The 19,876-nt window shown below is 34.8% G+C and overlaps 1 protein-coding gene across 49 annotated transcripts in view; it reads left to right on the forward strand.

The window, feature by feature from the left end:
• Positions 1-19,876, forward strand: part of RIMS2 (regulating synaptic membrane exocytosis 2) — a 467,470-nt gene that overhangs the window by 327,976 nt on the left and 119,618 nt on the right. For 11 of the 49 annotated variants that reach the window (XM_032130815.1, XM_032130832.1, XM_032130794.1 and 8 more), the window contains 3 exons: positions 4,183-4,236; positions 5,660-5,704; positions 15,688-15,777. The exons of 36 other annotated variants lie outside the window; for them this stretch is intronic. In XM_032130815.1, the coding sequence (XP_031986706.1) occupies positions 4,183-4,236; positions 5,660-5,704; positions 15,688-15,777 (189 nt within the window). The remainder of the gene's footprint in view (positions 1-4,182; positions 4,237-5,659; positions 5,705-15,687; positions 15,778-19,876) is intronic. 2 more of the 49 variants (XM_032131090.1, XM_032130966.1) reach the window with 1 other exon arrangement.

The following is a 19,876-nucleotide window of genomic DNA, read 5'->3' on the forward strand; positions in this document are numbered from 1 at the left end:
AGGTTAAACTTTTTTATTTTGAAATCAAGGATTTTATTGTTGACTAGATTAAATCAAAATAAAACTGATGAAAAGAGTTAGTAAAAGATACCTTATAGACAACGATGAATTGGAAGTCATCTCAGCTTTGTGAAAAAGAGGGAAAAACTTATCTGCTGTGGACTCCTACAGTGGTCTCATTGTTTGCATGCATTTGAATAATCTGTATTTCTTACAAGGTTGTAACTGCATACCTTTTCTTTAAATGTAGTAGAAATGCCATAACTCAAGTAGAAAGAAGGGAGTAATTTGCTGTTGGAGATATTTTTTTGTTATAGGGCAGCACTCATTAGAATATGGGATATGGTATGCTTATGGCTGTGTGACTAGAAATGGAAGGGAAGGAATCTACAGGGAAAAACCCAACCCTCTGGGTAATTGCTTTCCAAATTAGGATGAGAATTAAAATACATTGATTTGGGTTAGATTTATTTGAATGAACTGTTTTATGTGGTTGGGAGTTTTTGCTCCAGGACATGTAGGTACCTCTTGAATACTTTATTTCAAAATAGCCTAAGATGTTTGCTTTTAAGAAAGCTACCTGGGAGTAGCTATGAATTCGTGTCTGTGGTGTACTGACCCAAACATATTTTTATCAGTGTCCCACATGCTCAGTAGAACATACAATATCCTTAGTTATGTTGCATTTACAGCCTTTTATGGTCATCATATTTTTGCTAATTCCTTAGGTTGCCACTGGTGTGTTGCTTTCAGTATCAGATTTGCCTGTTCAGAAGAAAGACTGGGTATTTCTGAAATGCATGTCTTTAGCTTATCTACCCAGGCTATACCTTGGCATCTAGGCAGTTTGGGTTTTGCTGTAAGCATAATTAGTTTAGTATATTTTCATGTTATGTGGTTAGAAAATAGTTCTGAAAATATGTCTGGGACCACCTAACAAATTTTCACTACTGATGTGCCAGAAGACTTTTTTCAGCTGAAATTTTGTTTGTATATTTTTAAATTATGGTAGAGATAGAGATACCATGTTTAAATGAACATTTGTTAAATTGTTAAAGCATTGTTAATTGTTTAAGTGTCGTTAAATCAAACTTGGTTTTAGTGCTGAAATGCTAATGTACCCTTAAGTATTCTGTATTTTTCATGCTATTGCCAAGAAGTGAATACAGCAGTATTTATAGTTCTTAAGGGTTAACATGATTTTTTTTCATTTATATATGGCTATAATGTATTTCTTTGTTCTTACTCGCCTTGGCAGGAGGGTGAAATCACTGACTGCTTGCTGCTAATTAAAATGGAACACCATAAAGTGAAAGTGTTCAGTATGCACCCTTCCAGTTCATTGTTAATTACTAATCAGAGAGAAAATATTTTTTCCTAATATAGATTTTTGCTTTTCCTTTTAAAAATAAAACATAGCCCTTTCTTTCTTCTTTCCACAAAACCATCCCCCAACCATCCACCCAACCATAAAAACTAGAAAATCATGTTAACCCAAATAGATGCAACAAAACCTTAAAATTTGGAAATGAAGTGCTCAGATATTTAGCAAATAGTAGAGCTCAGTAAGGATTTGCCCTTCTATTTATGCTCTATGGTACAGACTTTAATTGTATGATCCCATAATAATCTTGTGTCTTGGGAAAGTTATTTCAGAACCTGTTAAGGGCTGATATTAGTGCTGATTAACTGTCCTCTCTTAACTTCAGGTGTGGGTAATCTTTTTCCAGAATAAAATTAGATATTAGTGGAATTAACAGGAATACTCAATTAGGTTTAATCAGGGATAGCTAGCAACCTTTAGTCAGTTTTTATATCTCTCAGATACATATTCAAATCTCTAAAAAGGACAGATGTCTAGTGACAATGTAGTGTTGCAACTCATACAGTCTGGAATGGAAGCCACAGAGACATTCTGATGGTTAGGAAAGCACAGATACTATTGAGAGAAGTACATGCTGTTTATTTTAAGGGGTTTTATCTCATTCAGAACATAATTTCTTTAAATGAGGTACAGTTTTGCAAAATTAAAAGGAATTTTACTGTGTGTTTTACATAACCCTACCCTAGTTTGATGGGAGATAGAGAAAGATGGTTATAATGCAATTGCAGAGGACCAGTATTAAGACTGGTCATGATTTTATCATACTCTATAAGCTATGATTTTGCAGGGTTTTTAAAATATATGGCATATGGGTATTTTGTTTTATAGAAATGATTGATCACATCTATAAAATATAGGATAGGACCTTACATTATCTTCAGCTTAGCTATAAACTTGATGACTTAGGCAAACACAGCAGTCCAAAAAATGGAAGTACGGAGCTTTGCACCCATCCCTTTTTTTTGTGTGGATATTTCTATGTGGGATGTTAGAAACCTTCATACTTGCACAGTGTAATTTGCATTTTGTGTGCTTGACAGCAAAGTAAACAGAATAGGTTAGTTAACATCAGTCACAAGGCTTCCTTAGGATACTTCCTGAATCTGCTTTGGGGTTTTGATTTCAACTACGAATTTGCAAAAATACACCTTGGGGTTTTAATTGTGGATGCTTAGTTCACTTTCCTGAAAGGCAGCAGAATCCTCAGCCCTTGAAGAATATTAAAATATTTTATTTACATTGGTGCAATTTCCATAGAAAAACTCGAACAAACTTTACCTATAACCCAGAGTTTAAAGTGCTTGCTTAAAATGTTCTGATCTTTCAAGGGAAGTCATAGTTTATAATTTTCTCTCATATTGGCAAAAGGAGAAATTAAACAGCTTTATGAAATTTGAAGATCTTTCTGTCTAGGTCTGAGACTACAAAGGGGATAAAGGAAAATCACTGAGAAGTCATACAGTTCTGCTCATGACAGCCATTGTTAATTTACATTTCAGGGTACCAACATGCCAAAACCATTTAAATTCAATTCACTGAAAATGTTTTTTTAAAGTCTTAGGCACATCTTCTAGACATTTGTTTCTATGAGAGAAGGTTGACTGTACAGATGATAAATCTGCTGAATATTTTAATTGGAATTTTCAATGTCATGATTTCAACTGGAATTTAAATGTCATGATTTTATCACAGAATTGTAGAGCAGAAATCTAAGCACAGATTAGTTTCTATTGCACTGGTTTGATTATAGCCTGAATTTATCTATTAACAATAACTTCCTAGAACAAGTAGTTTTAAAATTAATTTTACATGCTAGCTAAATCTGAAGTCAAGTAATTCAATGAGCTATTTAATTGCACATAAACTTATACAAGTAATGAGAGAAGTGGAAAGAATTCCGGGAACAGAGAACATGAAAAATCAATAAACAATTTAAATCGGAACCTTGAAAAACTGCACTATATTGCATCACATCAAAGCTGTTTAATCAATAACTGGCATTTAAATTAAAGCAGGTGTATGGTAAATCAGTTATTCAGTTTGAGACTCTTCAGGATTATTACTGTTGTTACCCTCATGAGCTTTGTCACAAAAGAAAGTTGTGGTTCTTTATTAATGACTTTAAAAAAATCTTTGTTTCTTATTATCAATGGCACTTTCACTGTTGTTCTCAACTATTTCAGCATTCTCTAGTATTTAAATATGCTCTAGGCACCTGTAGATGCTAGTGGAAAATGTATTTCTTTTGGCATTCTAACTACTCTGAAATCCAGGTAAAAAAAGCCTATTATCTGCCAAATTGAGGATATTTTGCTTTGTTTCTTCTGCGCTTTTTAAGGTACCAAGTATGTCCACTAGCTTATGATTTATATACAATTTTAAATATGCTGTTTGAGAATGGAGGCTTGGACTTTATTCCTAGAAAAACTAAAGCAAAGCCAAGCAGAAGATGTAAACTAATTATCTACCAGTATGTCTGTTTTATCTTCTTTGGTTCTCATTGTCTGCTTTCCAGTGCTTAAAAATTTAGTAAGAGATTGGCAACAAAGAACATTAAGGGCTGCATGTGGGCATCATTACTTGCAGAAAGATCTCACTGGAGTAAGCTCTAGATATAAATGAAAAATAGCACTACAATTTATTTAATCTTTGATTCACCGCCACAGACTGAGGGTTTGTATGTTATTGTGAATGTCTTTTGTTTGATGTTCATCTTTTATTTGAACAGCTTCTAACAAAGCATGCATGTTTTTGTCTTGCTTTTTTCCCCCTCTCATCCCTTGCCTATACAAATGCAGCAGGAGATGAAGAAAACAAGCGTACTGGAGTTCAGGAGGCAGAGGTCGAGGCAGGTCTGTCTGACCGCAGTGCCCATCTCCTTTAGATATGTTCTCCCCTGAGTATATAGGGAAGCTTTACCAGCCAGCTTGTAAACAGATTAAGCATAAAGAATCCAGAGAATATTTGTATCATTTTATGAAAAAACAACACAAACAAATTAATTGTAGCATAGTTTATTTGCCAGTTGTGAATGCTTAAAATATTTCAATGTGGAAAAAGTACCCAACTATTTTACTCTTTTTATTCTTTTTTATGAAAATACTCTGGCACTATGCTCAAGTTACAGATTTAGCAGATCTGGGTGGATGCTTCTTAGATGTGGTACAGTCTACTTTGCATTGATAATTTTTACAAGCAGGGAAGTAAATTTTTTTGTGTCATGTCACTTCTTTTTCCCCCTTAGTTTGTGTAAGCAGACTGATGCTGGACAAAAATAGTAGATAACTGCATTACATGGAAATACTTCGACCATTTTGTATAATGTCCTTCATCCTGCTTGGAAGACAGTTCAGTTGGTAGTGTGATGACAACTGATAGCTCATGATCAAATCAAACAGTTGAAAATACTTTTTTCAACTGGAACACCATGTGATTAAAACATAAAACTTTAACTTCTAATTTCAAAAAACGCCCAGTATGGGTTCAAAGATATGCAGAGATCTAAAGATTTTTTTCAATCATTTTTTTGTTCTTCAGCTTCTTTTTCAAAGGAAGAATCAAAAATGCATAAATTTGCGTTTACATGCCTTGTTAATATGTTACATTCTGTCTTCCATAATTAGTTGTTAATAATTGCCACAAGTGGTGGAAGTGTGGTGCAAAAAAATATAAAAAAGATGAGCTAATCAAGAAACACATTTACTACTAGCTGGTAGGGAAAATTACTAGCATACAAATGCATGCCTAAAATGCTAAATGCTGCTTAGAAGTGTAAGTGCCTGAATCCTGTGCCCTGAACTCTCTTCCCATTGTTATTTAAGAGAAGAAAATATGGATTACTATTTTCTTCTATGAAAAAAGGTCAGGAATAATGACTGTGATGGGACTCATTACTTGTTCAAAACACTGAAGTAGCTAGAGTAATTTCACGATTTCAGAGGTGGAAAGCAGGTTTACTTTTTTTTAATTTTAGTTCTCACTTAGGCATCCAAAGTGTCCGTTAAGATCTTTGCCTTCCCATTTTTTATTATAATACAGTTTACTTTTTTATTGCTTTTTTAATGGTTCTGTTGCTGTGGTGTTCAGTGGTGCATGTACTGTGTGCTCTTTGCTCTGTTTTGTGGGTTTTTTTTGTGTTTTGTGGTAACTCAAGCATAGTGCATGGAGTTTGGCTCACATAGCTGCAACACGTTTGTGTGTGCTTGTAGTTGCATTGTTCATCATAGCAGCTGTTCAAGTTGTTAATCATCATTGTCTGTTTTTAATGTTGTAAAGATTGTGAGGAAAAACATCAAACCCCACCTGTTAATGGGCGAAAAGGCAAGTTGATTATGATATTGCTTATGAATTGTGGGTGCTTGAAAAATTTCATTTATTTTTTTGCTGCGTGTGTGTGCGTTGCTTAGTTCACTAGCTTGAAACTAGTAAGTTCACATATATTCAGTTTCAGTGTGTTGTTTTACTTCTTGGATATAATTATTTCATCTTGGATATAATTATTTCAACTGTGGTTTAAAAATATTTCTTGTAATCAAAAGCTCCACATTTTTATGTTTTTGCAGCTAACTGTATTACTGAGGATATAGTTTACACTAGGCAGATATTTCACCAGGCTGGCTATGGAGAGCTAAGGGGGTAGTTTCTGTATTTCTTCTCATTTTGGAAATCCCGGTCTGTCTTACCCTAAAAGGCCAAGTACAGTTTGCAGACACTTGCAAAATTGTCTGCATTGTCTTCCACTTTTTACCAGGTCTATATTCTTTTACATTGCTTGGATACGTATTTTACAAGCTTGTCACATTTTAATGTGACTAGAAAAAATGGACCATTTTAATTATCATATACTTCTAGAGAAAGGCTTATGTTATTAGCCATCATTTCTGTTGTTTAGTGTGTATTATGTTTGATGTTCTCCTCTCTTTCAAATGCTGTAGAAATGAGCTTAATTCAAAGCACTGAAATGCTAACATGGAGATTTAGGTTTCTTATCTAAAAAATAGAACAAGAAAGTTGCAATGAACAACCACAGCTTACTTTGAAGTTTTATTCGAGTTCATGCTTCCAAATTGCTTTGATAATTTTGAAGAAATATATTACTACTTTTCCATATACTTCTAGGGCCATACTACATTTAGATTTTGTGTCATTGACGTCTTCTGCCAGTGAATGAAATATAAACTAGTAGTTTCTTGTATTTATTAAAATTTGGGTATTCACTCTTACAGTTCCATCTCTGCCTGGAACCTTCAAGGGGTATAGACCCAGTTGCACTGTTATGGGCCATTCCTAGCTGTCTATTCCCTACAGTAACTTAGAGGAGGGAACACAGATATCAGGAGAGCAGGGATTCTGTTTTGCCTGTGCTAGTTCATTGTCTGGGAAGGAAGACCACACCATTTTTAATGTCTCTTGTTATCAAGTGTAGACAAGACTGAGTGGTGTGCCTTTGCAGAGAAGGTGTCGTGTCACCAGACTGGCGGAGCAGTTCACGGGGTTACCTGGCTTGCTCTGGTGGCTGTGCCAGCATAGTCCTGAATGAATTCAAATACTGGGAGTCTGCTGCTGTAACTGTAATCCATGCTACTTACCAGATGCAGATGGTTCAGTGTCATGCTTTTAAGATTTAAATTCCAGTCGTAGCAAAATTAGAAGCTTTTGCCACTGATCTGACAAAGCTGACAAAACGATAAATAGTGATTTAGTCAGGCAAAAGTAGTTTTTGTTCTTGGTCTATCTTCCACTCCTTCAACAAAACCAATATTTTATACACTTATAGAGCCTGAAAGATGTACATTGCACAATCAACTAAATACTACTAACTTGCATTTAAGATAGTTTGTTTCATACTTTTATTTAGTTCTCTAAGGAGTCCATTTTATGTTTTAGAAGTTTCTTCTGCAGGGCTCTTACTCTCCAAAAGAATGATCGGTGCCAAATATTCAATTTCAAATATTTATTACCAAAACTGTTATCCCTTTCCAATCTTCCTCAGGTCTTTTGCATTTATCTTTCATGTATTTTGTATGACATCTTTTGATCATTTGAGTTTGTGAGAAAAGGATCCAGGTAAAATTCTGCCCTTTGCTGTCTTAATTTAGGGTGCATAGAAAACGATGTAGTTACCAAAGCAAAATTTTAAGTGTTTCATATTCCCTCACTCTTTGGAATATTTTATAGGATTACACCATATCTTTGTCTATATTAGGAATCAGGAATGCTTTCCAGTTCTCATCTCCCAGACTGAGAAGTGTCTGGAGCATATTGGTGTCTTGAGTTTACAGCAAGACAAGACCCAAGTCTCTGCCCTTTCTGTGCACTCTGATTTCCACATGCATGGGAGTCCCACCGCTCTGTGAGCAGTCTGGATGCCTGAAGGAATAGAACTGAAACTACGCTGTATTCCAGATTATTCTAAACTGTTGCACAGTTTAGACACAGTCTAGAGTTTAGGTGACTGAAGGGCAAACTAGACAGAATAAAGGGATGCCAGTCAAAGTGTTGACAGATGGACCTGCTTAACTGACTTGCAGAAGTAGTGTTCAAATACACTTTTTTGAAAAACAAGCATGTTCCTGTCAGGCCAGAGGGCACTCTCATCCTGATAGCTGACCCAAGCAGTTTTTCCATCTAAGACCACTTGGATTTGTGGAAATGGGGCCTACACTTTCCCTGAACTACTGAATATGACTGCTGTGAGTCTCCTAAGTGCTTTCTCTTCCTCTGGCTTACTGACTCTAGACCACTAAGAGACCACAACAGCTTCTGAATTTTGCATGAGAAATGATACTGGATGTGTTTTATGTGTGCTGTGAAAATACTTAACATATTTGTATGTGTTAGGAGTACCTAGAGAAATACTGCATTTTAATTAAATTCTAGTTCAAGCAAAGTAAGGTTTAAATAAAGTGTAGACCTGGTTAGATTGTGCTAGTTGTAGGCAGTCACATAAGTGCAACTTTCATGCTGGGAAAAGAGTGAAATTAAAAAAACCCCACAACACAACAACATAAACCAGGAAAAGTAAAGTACCAATAAAATGCTCCAGACTGAAGAACCTACATTCTGTTAAAATTCCTTGTGATATCCTTATGATTTTACAAATTTAGCTCTAAAACTACCAGGGAGGTATTACAGGTGAGAAAGACTCTAGCTACTAACTTGTCCATAAAAACCTTCAAATTTTACTCATGAAAATTTTGAGTTTGCATCTTTCGAAACAACATCACGGCACTGCATAGCATTTCTAAGACTGGTATGTGACAATGGGATGTCATTTTGTCTCCTAGTCAAACACAGTTTGTCTGGTTACTAATCTAACCTTTCAGAGATAAGGCAGAAGAATAAAATGGGCCTTTTGGTGCGGACAGTATTTGCATGTAAAGATGAATGTAAAATTTGTGTGTAAATTTGTGTGTAAATTTGTGTGTAAATTTGAGCAATAAGAAAACTTTTATATGATGAAGTAGCAGTACTTGACATTCAAAAAAACCTAGAGCTTTCTGAAGAAACAAATCTATATTTTTCATCTTTGTGTAAGCTGTTTATTTTATTTTCTTCATTGGTCGGTATTAGTGCTTAAAACTACTGACTTAGTTTCAGACCCCTTTTATGATTAGAATGATTTTTTTAACATTTTAGAATTGTACCATAAGCTTCAATCTTAGCTGCATTTAAAAAGGGTAGAGTACCTGTGATTTTCTGCAGAGCTTTTTTGTGTGTTTGTGTTTGTGAGAGAATGTATAATCATATAGTAAAAAATTATCTTTCTGCTTAGAAAATATTTGAAGACTTGCTATAAGATTGCACCTTTTTCAATAAATATAAAAATAACATGGAAAAAATATCCCAAACCCTATATCAAGCTAAACCTTACCTTCTGCATTCTGCAGAGTGAATTTGTAGGCTGTTCACATTTCCTTGCATGCACAGAGTATTCCCTGACACCCAGGGAATGGAAATGCAAACTGAGGAGACACTGTGGCAGAGAGGTGTAGAGCAGAAGCTCGTACTTTGCTCCACATTTATTTTGGACATTACTTGTAATTTTCCTTTTTTAAATTCACTGTTCATTAAATTCTGGAGATATTTTGATTTTTCTTGTGTTTACCTATTGGAGCAGTATGAGGATAGCCTACCAGCTCAGACTGAAAATCCATCTAGTCTAGTGTCTGGTCTTCAGTAGACCAGGCATGGATGCTGGGAGAAAGGGATATAAGCAGGACAAGTGTGTAATAAAGCTCATCCAGGATACTGGCTGCCCAGTCTCCTATGACTTGTACCTCAGAAATCTACATAAACAGCAATGGTGTCTTTGCATGGTGTCTTCGTCTCCCTCATAGGTTCTCTGCACTGTTTCTTCCCCCTTATATCAGTCCTTCCAAAATCGCCCCGAAGTGCTTGTCCAAACAAGTGACTTGGGGGAGCATTTCTTCCCAGATGTTCAAAGAAACCGACTGAGAGCGGGCCTGCCCTAACCAGTCTGGCGTGGTGCAGGCGTATAACCAGAAGAGGGAGCAAAGCTGCCATATTTTAAAAACATGAACAAAGATGTGAAACAAACAAACAAATCCTCCCATGCCCCAAATGGTACAGGAAAAAAAATCCTTGATAGTGGCTTACAAATAATATCTTTACTTTGTGTTCTTTGAGTATACTTTATTAAATATTAATGTACATATGTTTAATGTAACATTAACTGTCTTTTCGCAGCTATTTGGAGTATTACATTTTTTTCTGGTGTTCCTTCATGTTTTACAACTCTATTATATTTATAAAAGTAGCAACATGGTACTCTGATTTTCAGCTGACTTTTAGCTAAAGGTAGGGTATGACTTTACTGATTGTTATTTCAACAAGTGCTCTCTGGGATCTTGCTGGAGTATCTCTACAATTTTTCATAAAAATAAGCAATAGAAAATTACAATAAGTTTATTCTCCATATAGAAGAATCCACTAGTAAGAAATTTTAAATATAAATTATAATTAAATATAAAACATGAATTTGTAGGTAGAGGATATGATGGGAAGAAACTGCTACTGGTCTAAACTTAAGTGATTTACAGCTACAGATAATTAATGTAGCCTTGGAGTCAACTTGAAGAAAACACTCTTGGAGTAAGGAATAACCTGCAGTGCACTACCAAATTTTTAATACTAATAACAATAATATGAAATGTAGATACATTGCAGTACTTTTTATTGCTTACCTGATGACTTATATTGAAGTTCTTTTAATGTATTCCAACTGCAGCCCCAGATAATGAAGCTTAGGGTTTGGGGTTTGGGGTTTTTTTCTTGTTGTTTCTTTTTTTTTTTTTTGCAGAATGTGTATGTAGATCAGTAAGAAAGATGAAATCAAAACAATAAATAATTAAGATATGTCAGAAATTTTATTGGAACACTGTATTCATTAAAAACCATCATATAAGCCACTTATGAACAATTTATTTATTTTTAAATTTTATAACATTTCTTAGCATTCATTTGTTGATTTGGAACTAATTTGCAAACTATTTTAATGTGAAGGGTGTGTGTACATACGTGTGTGTGTCCCTGCCTTTATATTGTCCACACTTTGTCAGTACTCAGGGCAAAGTTCTAAGAAGCATTTAAGATTTTGAAGGAAAGACAGATCATCAGGTCTCAGGTAAATGCCTTGATCTCTAAGATACATTAGAGATATTCTGTAAAATATTCATTCAGTATATGGAGAAAAAAAATGTAGATCAACTCTTATGTTGACAAAAGAGGAAGCTAAAAGATTATGTCCTCAGGTTGGCTGTGGAATGCTACCTGGGGAGGCAGGAGGTCTTGCTCTGTACTTGTCAGAAAAAGACTATGTGTGTTCCTACTTGTTTTTGTTCCTGTTACATCACGGTAGGGAAGCATCAACACTCTTTTAATGAGGCACCTGAAGTTTTCTCTGGTGTAGGAACATCAGCACTCTGGCATAAAATCTTGGTTGCTGACTTTGTGTCACTTTGAGTTGGCCTTGATGCCATTAGCAGCCTGCTGATGATGCAACGTGGGACTGGATTCATTCCAGGTACAATTTAGTACATCTGGGATGATTCATACATCATGGTTTGAAGCCATTTGCTTTCCCTTAGTGGAGGTTTGACATGCTGAGAATACTTCTCTCTGTGTGAGCTCTGGAGGCTGATGTCTCTTTAATTTTCTTAGGGACTTTGTTTTGTAAAAAGTAAAACTTGTATGCCGTGAATTTAGTCTTAATTAATTCTTTTTCTTGTATTCTTAATGCATGAGTTGAGACCTTGAGTATCTGATTCAAAACAGTTTCTCAGTTTTTGACAGTTTATCCCACAGTTTTAATGACTTCTTTTTGTGATGCATTGGTTTAAGAAGCACTAGCCAAATCCATTTTTGACTTATTTTTACAGTAGTTGTCACTATATAATATTAATAACATAGTTTCTTTCTGAGCATTCATCATCTAAAACTAAAAATAGAAAGAAGTTCTGAGTACTTTTCATTTGCAGAAAAAAGATGACTAAATTAAGTATGTCCTAATGGAAAAGTGAAGACTTTATGATAACCTAATCAAAAGTCTAAAACTAGAAATGCACTGATAAAAATTGGTTCCCAGAAATTTTAGGTGCTGAAAAGAAGATAAAAGCTGAAGTGGATTAAAAAAAAAAAAAAAAAAAAGACAAATTCCAGTAAAAGAGAAAAAATATAAAAGTGTTTCAAGTAAAGGGTAGTTGTGAGAAGGACTATTACTGGTTATCGTATTGAGAAAAGAAGGGAGGAGGGAAGTATTTGCATACAAAAATTCCTCATCATTAGTATCTGGTATTTTGCTGCATCATCTCATACTTCTGCAGTTTGCTGCATCATTTCCAATTCTCGTACTTCTGCAGTTTGCTGCAACATTCCTGGTGCTAAGTTGGCATGGTTAGAAATTCAGAAAAGCTATATATGTGCAACTATTCTTCTCATATATTATTTCCACACTTTTAATATTTTTCATATTAAATACTCTAAACAAAAGTGTAAGAAATGCTGAGGTTGTGCTTGACACAGGGTGGATTGGAGCACCTCCCCCAGGCAGCACAGGTGAGTCTCATTCTCATGAGGGAAGGGCACAACACCAAGTGCCACCACAGCTTCATTATTCACTGTGGTGTGCAGTGCCCAGGGGTAGGTGCAACAACTCAATCTAAAGAAACAACTGCATCTAAAGATTGTACATTTCATACTAATGGGAAAAATCTGCACTGGGGCACCTGGCAAATCCTTCTAGCCCTTAAGGTGCATCAGCTGCTTAAAATGTTCTCACTCAAGAATCCCAGATTTTATGTAATCTATATAAGGTCTTTTTGTATAAATATTTAATAATTTTATATCTTTCATAAGTCAAAGCTAATTATCACAACAGAAGACAGGATGAAGTTCATGTTATGGGAAGTGAGAGTGATAATAGGAGAATGATGAATTAGAAAACTATATGGTTTCTTTCCAAATGTTTTTGACCAAAGTTGGCTTTGGTTAAAACAATGAGGGAATAGATGGTGGCCCTTTGCCTTGGGGAAAAGAAAACATTTTAGAGATTACATTGTGTAAAGTATATTGTAGTAACTTATTTGTCTAACCAGAGAGTGTAAGGGCAACACTGACATTTTGGCACTTTGACTAATCATCAGCATCTCATGCTAGCTCCCAAACAGAAAGCTCTCCTTTAAGCTCTCCTTAAAACATATTTTCTTATCTTTGTAAAACACAGAGATGGAAATAAAATTAGAAAATGGTGAAGAAAAGGTCAAATGTTTGGTTAAATCCAGTGGATACATCTATTTTTCTTTCTCAGTTGGAACAATAACCATTACTAGTAAAACTCTTGCAATGTTCTAGAAGTCAAGAAAGCTGTTCACTTGATCTGGAGTACTGCCAAACCCCATATACTCAGTCTAAACGTTGTACTTAACTGCTGATAAAATTATATAGCCATTTGAATTTAATGCTGATATGCCATAAATATAACTGAAGCTATAGAAAAGAGGTCATTAGAACCTTTTCTGAAAGTGTTTGCATGCTCATGCTATCACTTTCCTCAAAAACACTGAGTAGCCTGTCTTGCTTTTTGTAATGTTTGTTTTTCTTTTTAAGGTTAACATGCAGCAAAACTATTTATTCAAAGAATTATATTTTTACTTGATTTTTATTTCCTCACTCTTGTCAATTCAAGTGTTATTACAGAGTGTTACGGAGAGGGTTAGCTGTTTTCTAGATACTGAGCTCTCAAAGAATTATCAAGGCTTAGTAAAGCTTTTCCTCTGATAGGGAACTTTGTTATAATAAATGTTTTTGGTCACTGAGCCAACTACAGTTTTTAGGTTCAGAACTGAATCAGGAGTTCTGAAAAGGATTCTGACCTAGAGTCAGAAAGAGAGTCTTCTAAAATTTACATAAAACTGGCATGGAAATCACTGGGCTTTCTGATATTCCTCAATATTTAGAGTATTTGTTCTATATAATGAAAAATTCCTGTGTTTTAGCTTACTGTACGCCTACTTTTTATCTTATTCTAAGTATAATCTCCACTATATGGCCTAAATTACTGTTAATGATATTTTTTTCATAGCAGTGACTACTCCTTAAATTCAAAAGTAGTTTTACTAAGGCCATTGAATTTCTTTACTTGCTAGTTAAGAAGACACTTCTGGGCTTACTTGAGAAAAAGAAAGGATAAATGACATCAGTAGATATTTTATTGAAGACTGTGTATATTCATATGGAAAAAGAAAGAATCACTTTTTTGCTGGGAAGAATCATAATAGGATTTTATTTCCACGTTTTGGTAACAGAGTGTTCGGTTTGAAATTTCTCATTTAGTAGTTACTACACATGGTACTTCAAAGACAAGAGAGTCTGTTTCAGCATGCATATCTGTGGTGTCATGAAATCATTATGGTGACAATTTTACTTCAAACCTACATTTCCATCAGTTTCAAAAATCAAAGCAGACATTTATAGGACAGCAGCCTGTCATGGACCAACAACAGCCACAGAGAAGAAGGCTGCAGGTAGATAACACTTTCACATGTTTACATTTTGAATGTTAGATATCCATTAGTCTTCTTTAACAAGGATAATAATAAATAGTAATAAAAATAATAAATAAGTATTAAAAATAAATATTAAAAATAAATATTAAAAATAAAAATTAAATAGTAATAAATAATAATAAAAGCTAATAGGATAAAATCATTTTATATCAATTTATTTTGAATTGGTAAGATTAAAAATGTTTTCCATATCTTTCATACTATTCTCCATCACCGGTTATTTGTGTGACCATAAAAGTGATAACATCTGTGGGCAATGGTTTGAGGAACTTCTCACTTCATGGGATCACCAAAATAAGCAGATTCTTAACAGCCCAAAGCAAAAACGGAGTTTAGAGTATTGAATCTGTCCTGTTAATTGGTGTAGATTTGGTTTTGGCATGAGATTCCAAAGGGTTTAAAGCTGATAATATTTATGCTAACTACCTAGTTTGTCAGAAGAGAGATAATTAAAGTGTAAAAAAAAAAAAAAAAATTTACAGTCTCAGAACCACTAGCATCTTGCAAGTCTAGAGAATGTAGTTCTGTGGAGCAGTGTACATGCTTCTATCTATAGCTCTTTTCCTGAGCAGTTAAATCAGAAATGCCAATTTCAGATACAGGAATAACTGGCACAAGAGTTCTTATTGAGTAGTTTAATCTGCCCAAATTAAAAGCTGAATTTAAATCACGTTTCAGATTTAGAAAGCGAATCTGACTTAGTTTTGGCTTAAGAATTAATTGTTAAAAACACTTTTTCATTAAACATGCGTGGTTGCTTGTTCAGGTTTTGTTTTGTTTGTTCATTTGTTTGGTTTGGTTATTTTTATTAATTATATCTTTGCAAAGACTTTTTAACCAAAATATTTCTCACTTCATTTATAATTTACAGAAACACAAAGATAATGTAAGAAGCTATAGAATGTAGAGCACTAACTTTTTAAAAGCAGACCAAATTATTGTGTCAACAAGCCCCTGTTTTTTATACCAATTGTTCAATATAAAACACTGCAGAATATTTGATGAGTAACATAGCTACTAACTTTCAGATAAGATGTTCTGTTCCAGAATGTTTAAGATGTGTATTAATTCTCTTCACCACAGGCCTCTAAGAACTGATTTAAATTTTAATGATAATGATCACACGTTTGTTTAGATCAAGTTGTCCCAAATTATATTAGATGTCTTATAATGTAAGTTACATAATATCTCTGATTTTTTTTTTTTGGTTTATGCTAGAAGTTACATGGGAGGACCAGCAGAAAAAGGTGAATGGTACAATAACTGATGAAAAACCATTGCTGAAAAAGAATCACCATTCTGAGACAGGTTTGTCAGGGTTTGGAAAACCACATGAAAGCATGAGACTATAAAACCACATTTCATGCTTTTGTAATGCGTGTGTGCTTTATGTACCTTATTTTTTCACTTTGGTGTGGAATTTTTAGCATGTAGAGACCATTTAGATTACATAGTTCTGTTTTAGAATAGCCAAAATAGATCTGCTTTTGTAAACAATTGTGTTAGAATGCACATGCATTAGAAAAGAAGTATTCTGGCACAATATTAGACATAGTTTGCTTTTTGGTTTTGAATTTTGTTGTGACAATATATTTGTGCAAGCCTCAGGAATCCAAGTACAAGCTATGCTGATTCCTGTTTAGTTGACCAAACCAAGGTATCTACTGCATGCATGGTGGGAAAATAATCTTCTACAGACTTGAATCTGAAACCATCTTTCACCATCACACATGGCAGAAATAATGTTACAGTGCAATTTTTTGTACAAGCTGCAGTTTATATCTTCAAACATCTGGAGTTCTCAAATCTAAAAAAACCTCTTCTTTCCTCCATTCTGTACATGAATGGATTTCTTCTGAAACTAAGAACTATCATAAGCTTTCTTTCACCTCAAATGTCAAGTTCAGTTATTCAGCTATCTTCGTTCCTACAAATGAATGGCAATAAAAAGTAAACCTAGTAATAATGATGATGATAATAATAGTATTGTTCTGTCTTCAGAATCAGAGAATAAAGGTCCTAATCACATTAATTTATACACTTGCAAAGGGCAAGCACACTTTGAGGAATAGAGAAGGTAGGGAGGGGAGGAAAGAAAAGGGAAGGGAAAGGAAGGGGAACAGGGAAAGGAATCTTTTTTTTGCAGGTTTCATCCTATATTTAAAGGTTGATCCACATCTACTCAAGTGAATGGGGATTTTTAGTTGCAAGTATACCTAGGTTCAGTTTTGTGTTGCAAATAACTCTCTATTGGGCATATTAGTTGTCTCACTCTAGTAACAACACCTCTCCCAATCACACAAATTAAAGTTTACAAGATTGGCCAGCTGTGTCACCTCCTAAATTAACACTGTAATCTCACCTACATAATAGTATAATACTGATAATACCCAAGTTTTTTTCTGAAGCTCAATTACTGTACAGCTGGAAGTGCAAGACTCAGAACTGAAGAAAACCAGCAAAATCTGGCTTGGCTCTAACTTAGGAATTAGGCAACCAAGCTGTAAAAGGCCAGATCTGCACTTGCATTGCCTGTTTTCTGACTTTTTGATGCATCAGAAGTTGTTACAGGAGAAAACAAATACTGCTGAATGTGATATGTCCTCTTTTCCAGCTGTTTTAACTATGCCTGACAGATTCAAAATATGTCTACACATCTGCACTATTGTATTTCCACAGAAAGTTCAGCAGAATGGTGCCTCTGCCCAGACTTTTCTCTTACATAATAGCTAGATAGGAACATTAACTCCATCTCCCAGCTGAGGTGGGCTTAGGACTGTGTTCTAGGCAGATGATTTATTTATACTTATTAGCAGTACTTGTTTAGGACCACCTTCTCCAATTTTTAGAAAGAGGAGACATTTTTTAGATGGCTGCTGTTCGGGCATTCTACATTTTGGAACAGGAGTGAAATCTTGTAATCGAAAGACAAAAACAGGCAGAAGAAGAGAAATCAAAATCAAATATGAACAACACAAAGTTCTCACTTTAGAAGTGTTCTGTATATTAAAATCGTATTTATCTGATTTTTATCTATTTTTCTGTCTGGAACAGAACCACTCATTTCCAGTGCTTGCAGGGAGTACACAGAATTGGTTTGGAAAGTTGCAATCTCAATTGTCAAAGTGTAGAATAGATACAAAGTTGAGTAAAAGTTGTGTTCCTCACTGCACAGTCCTAGGTCTTTCTATGAGGGCTGATGCCTGATAAGATGCCTGATACTGATTTACGTTATCAGTCTTCTGTATGGGATGATGACACATGAGGTAAAAAACATCTGAGGTGGTTCTGAGCACTCTGCAGTGGGCATCAAATGGCACATCCCTGTTTTCCTCAGATGCTTTTCCAAACTGACTCTGTCAAAAGACCTATGTACTTCAGTGTTAGGAGTGGAGGAGTAATCAGAGCAACTTCCAGGACTGGCACAATCTGCTATGTGTGGCACACTGCTGTTCCCTATAGACATCCCTATATCATTTCAAACAGGTTCTTTTAAAGGCATAGTAGTCAGGACATCTAGAAGAGGGCACCATAGCACCGTACTCCCATCGGGATGTTGAGCTATATTGTATCTATGACTGTGATGTAACCGTGATGCAGCCTGACAGAATATACCTAAGGAAGCTTCAAATTCCTTGAACCTTTACAATATGGGATTTACCCTCTGCACAGGACTGCACTGTCTTTTGTCTGAGAATGCTTTAAATGTTCTGTCTGCACAGAAAACAGTGAAGTGATACTAACAGTCCCTGGATGCAGGTGGTGCAATGGAGGCAAGGACACCTCATATTGTTGTTCCCCTGTTTTCATTGCTTTTTCGTCTGTTGATGTGTTTTCTGATATGACCTGCTATGAAAGCTTATACTGTCTTTAAGTACAGTTTGTCTGTTAAGAATTTAACCTAACCCATGGAAATAGTCACGGCAGTATTATAGCTAAGAAAACTTGTGAGAACAAGCAGACATTGATTACGTAAGTACCATGAGTGAAGAACTTAGATCTGTGAGCGAAGTGTAGAGAAAAACATAAATAGATAATAAAAATATTTTCAAACCCCAGAAAAATAACAGTAATACTGTATCCTGTAAAGCATGAATAGTCAAAAAATATGCATGACTAGAAATGAGATTAAAAAATTTGTTGGAAGACAATTTAAGGTCATTAAATAAAGTAGCAAAATGGTTCTTGTATTACAGACTTTTCAATAGAAGGTGCTGATAAAATTTCTCTTCCTGAATATCAGAAATCAATACTTTTTTTTTTAAACAGCGTCTTTAATCTCTTAAATTCTGATGTAATTTGCAGAATTAGTGTTATGTTTATTTCAAATATTCAGTTGAATTTATGCAAAGATTTTGAAGGATTGGAAGAGTAAAACTGCAGAATCATAGGTAAGCATAGCATAAAACTTCAAGCCATGTTTTGAATCTGTGCCCTTCCTTTAGCTGCTGTCAGCACTCTGTCAGAAAATACTGCATTCTCGGACACCACTAAATCAAAGAGCATGAGAAACAGTTATTTTTTCATACCTGAGATCATTAAGTACCATCAGCACTCACCCCTGCACCTGAGGTGTAATAGATGGTATTTGAAGAAAAGTGAATAAAGTTCTAGTCCTGTAATTAGATTTCATTTCTCGGTGAAAAGAAAAAAAGAAGTACGGTATGTAAACATTTTCACATGGTTATGCACTTTTATATGTGACGCCTTAAGAGAAGAAATTGGAAAAGAAGGTTATGCATGGGGAATGTGTCCTGTACTGATTCAGATAAAGTTAGGCAGGATACTGTTTTTCTTAAAAAACAATTATTTTCATCCTTATCATTGCTAGTGTCTTTTGAACCCATCAAGGTAATTAAAATGGAAAAAGCACAGAGTTTAGGGTACCATGGCAGAGATACTAATTTCTGTTCCCTGTCAATTGTTTTTGAAGTGTTCAATCAGTCTCACTATCCAAAATATTGGATGCTGAATACAGTCTAGCAACCTGTGTCTCCATCTAGAGATGACAATGCAGAAACTGCCTTTATAAGATAGCAAAGAAAACACTATTGGCTTTCCCATGTTTTTCCTACAGAGAGGCAGTAGATTTGATGGCTATTACCTGGAAACCATCCTGTAATGGTTTCATTATCACTGGCTGTTGAGAACATTACAGTGTCATCAAATATCCAGCCTTTGCCACAGAAACGTTTGATTTCCAAGGAGCAGTTGAAGAACAGAACTGTGGGAAAGTGCTGACATATATTAATATGTTTGAACAAAAGGACAAAGGATAGTTATAATGGATTTATACATCTCGGAATGGAATCAAGTAAAAATTGAGTATCCTTGTAATTATTTTGGGGAAAGCCATATTTCTGTAATACGGAAGTAAAAGAAAGTTTTAGAGAAATCATAGCAATGG

The sequence above is a fragment of the Corvus moneduloides genome, chromosome 1 (genome assembly GCF_009650955.1).
Source record: "Corvus moneduloides isolate bCorMon1 chromosome 1, bCorMon1.pri, whole genome shotgun sequence".
NCBI classification, from domain to species: domain Eukaryota; kingdom Metazoa; phylum Chordata; class Aves; order Passeriformes; family Corvidae; genus Corvus; species Corvus moneduloides.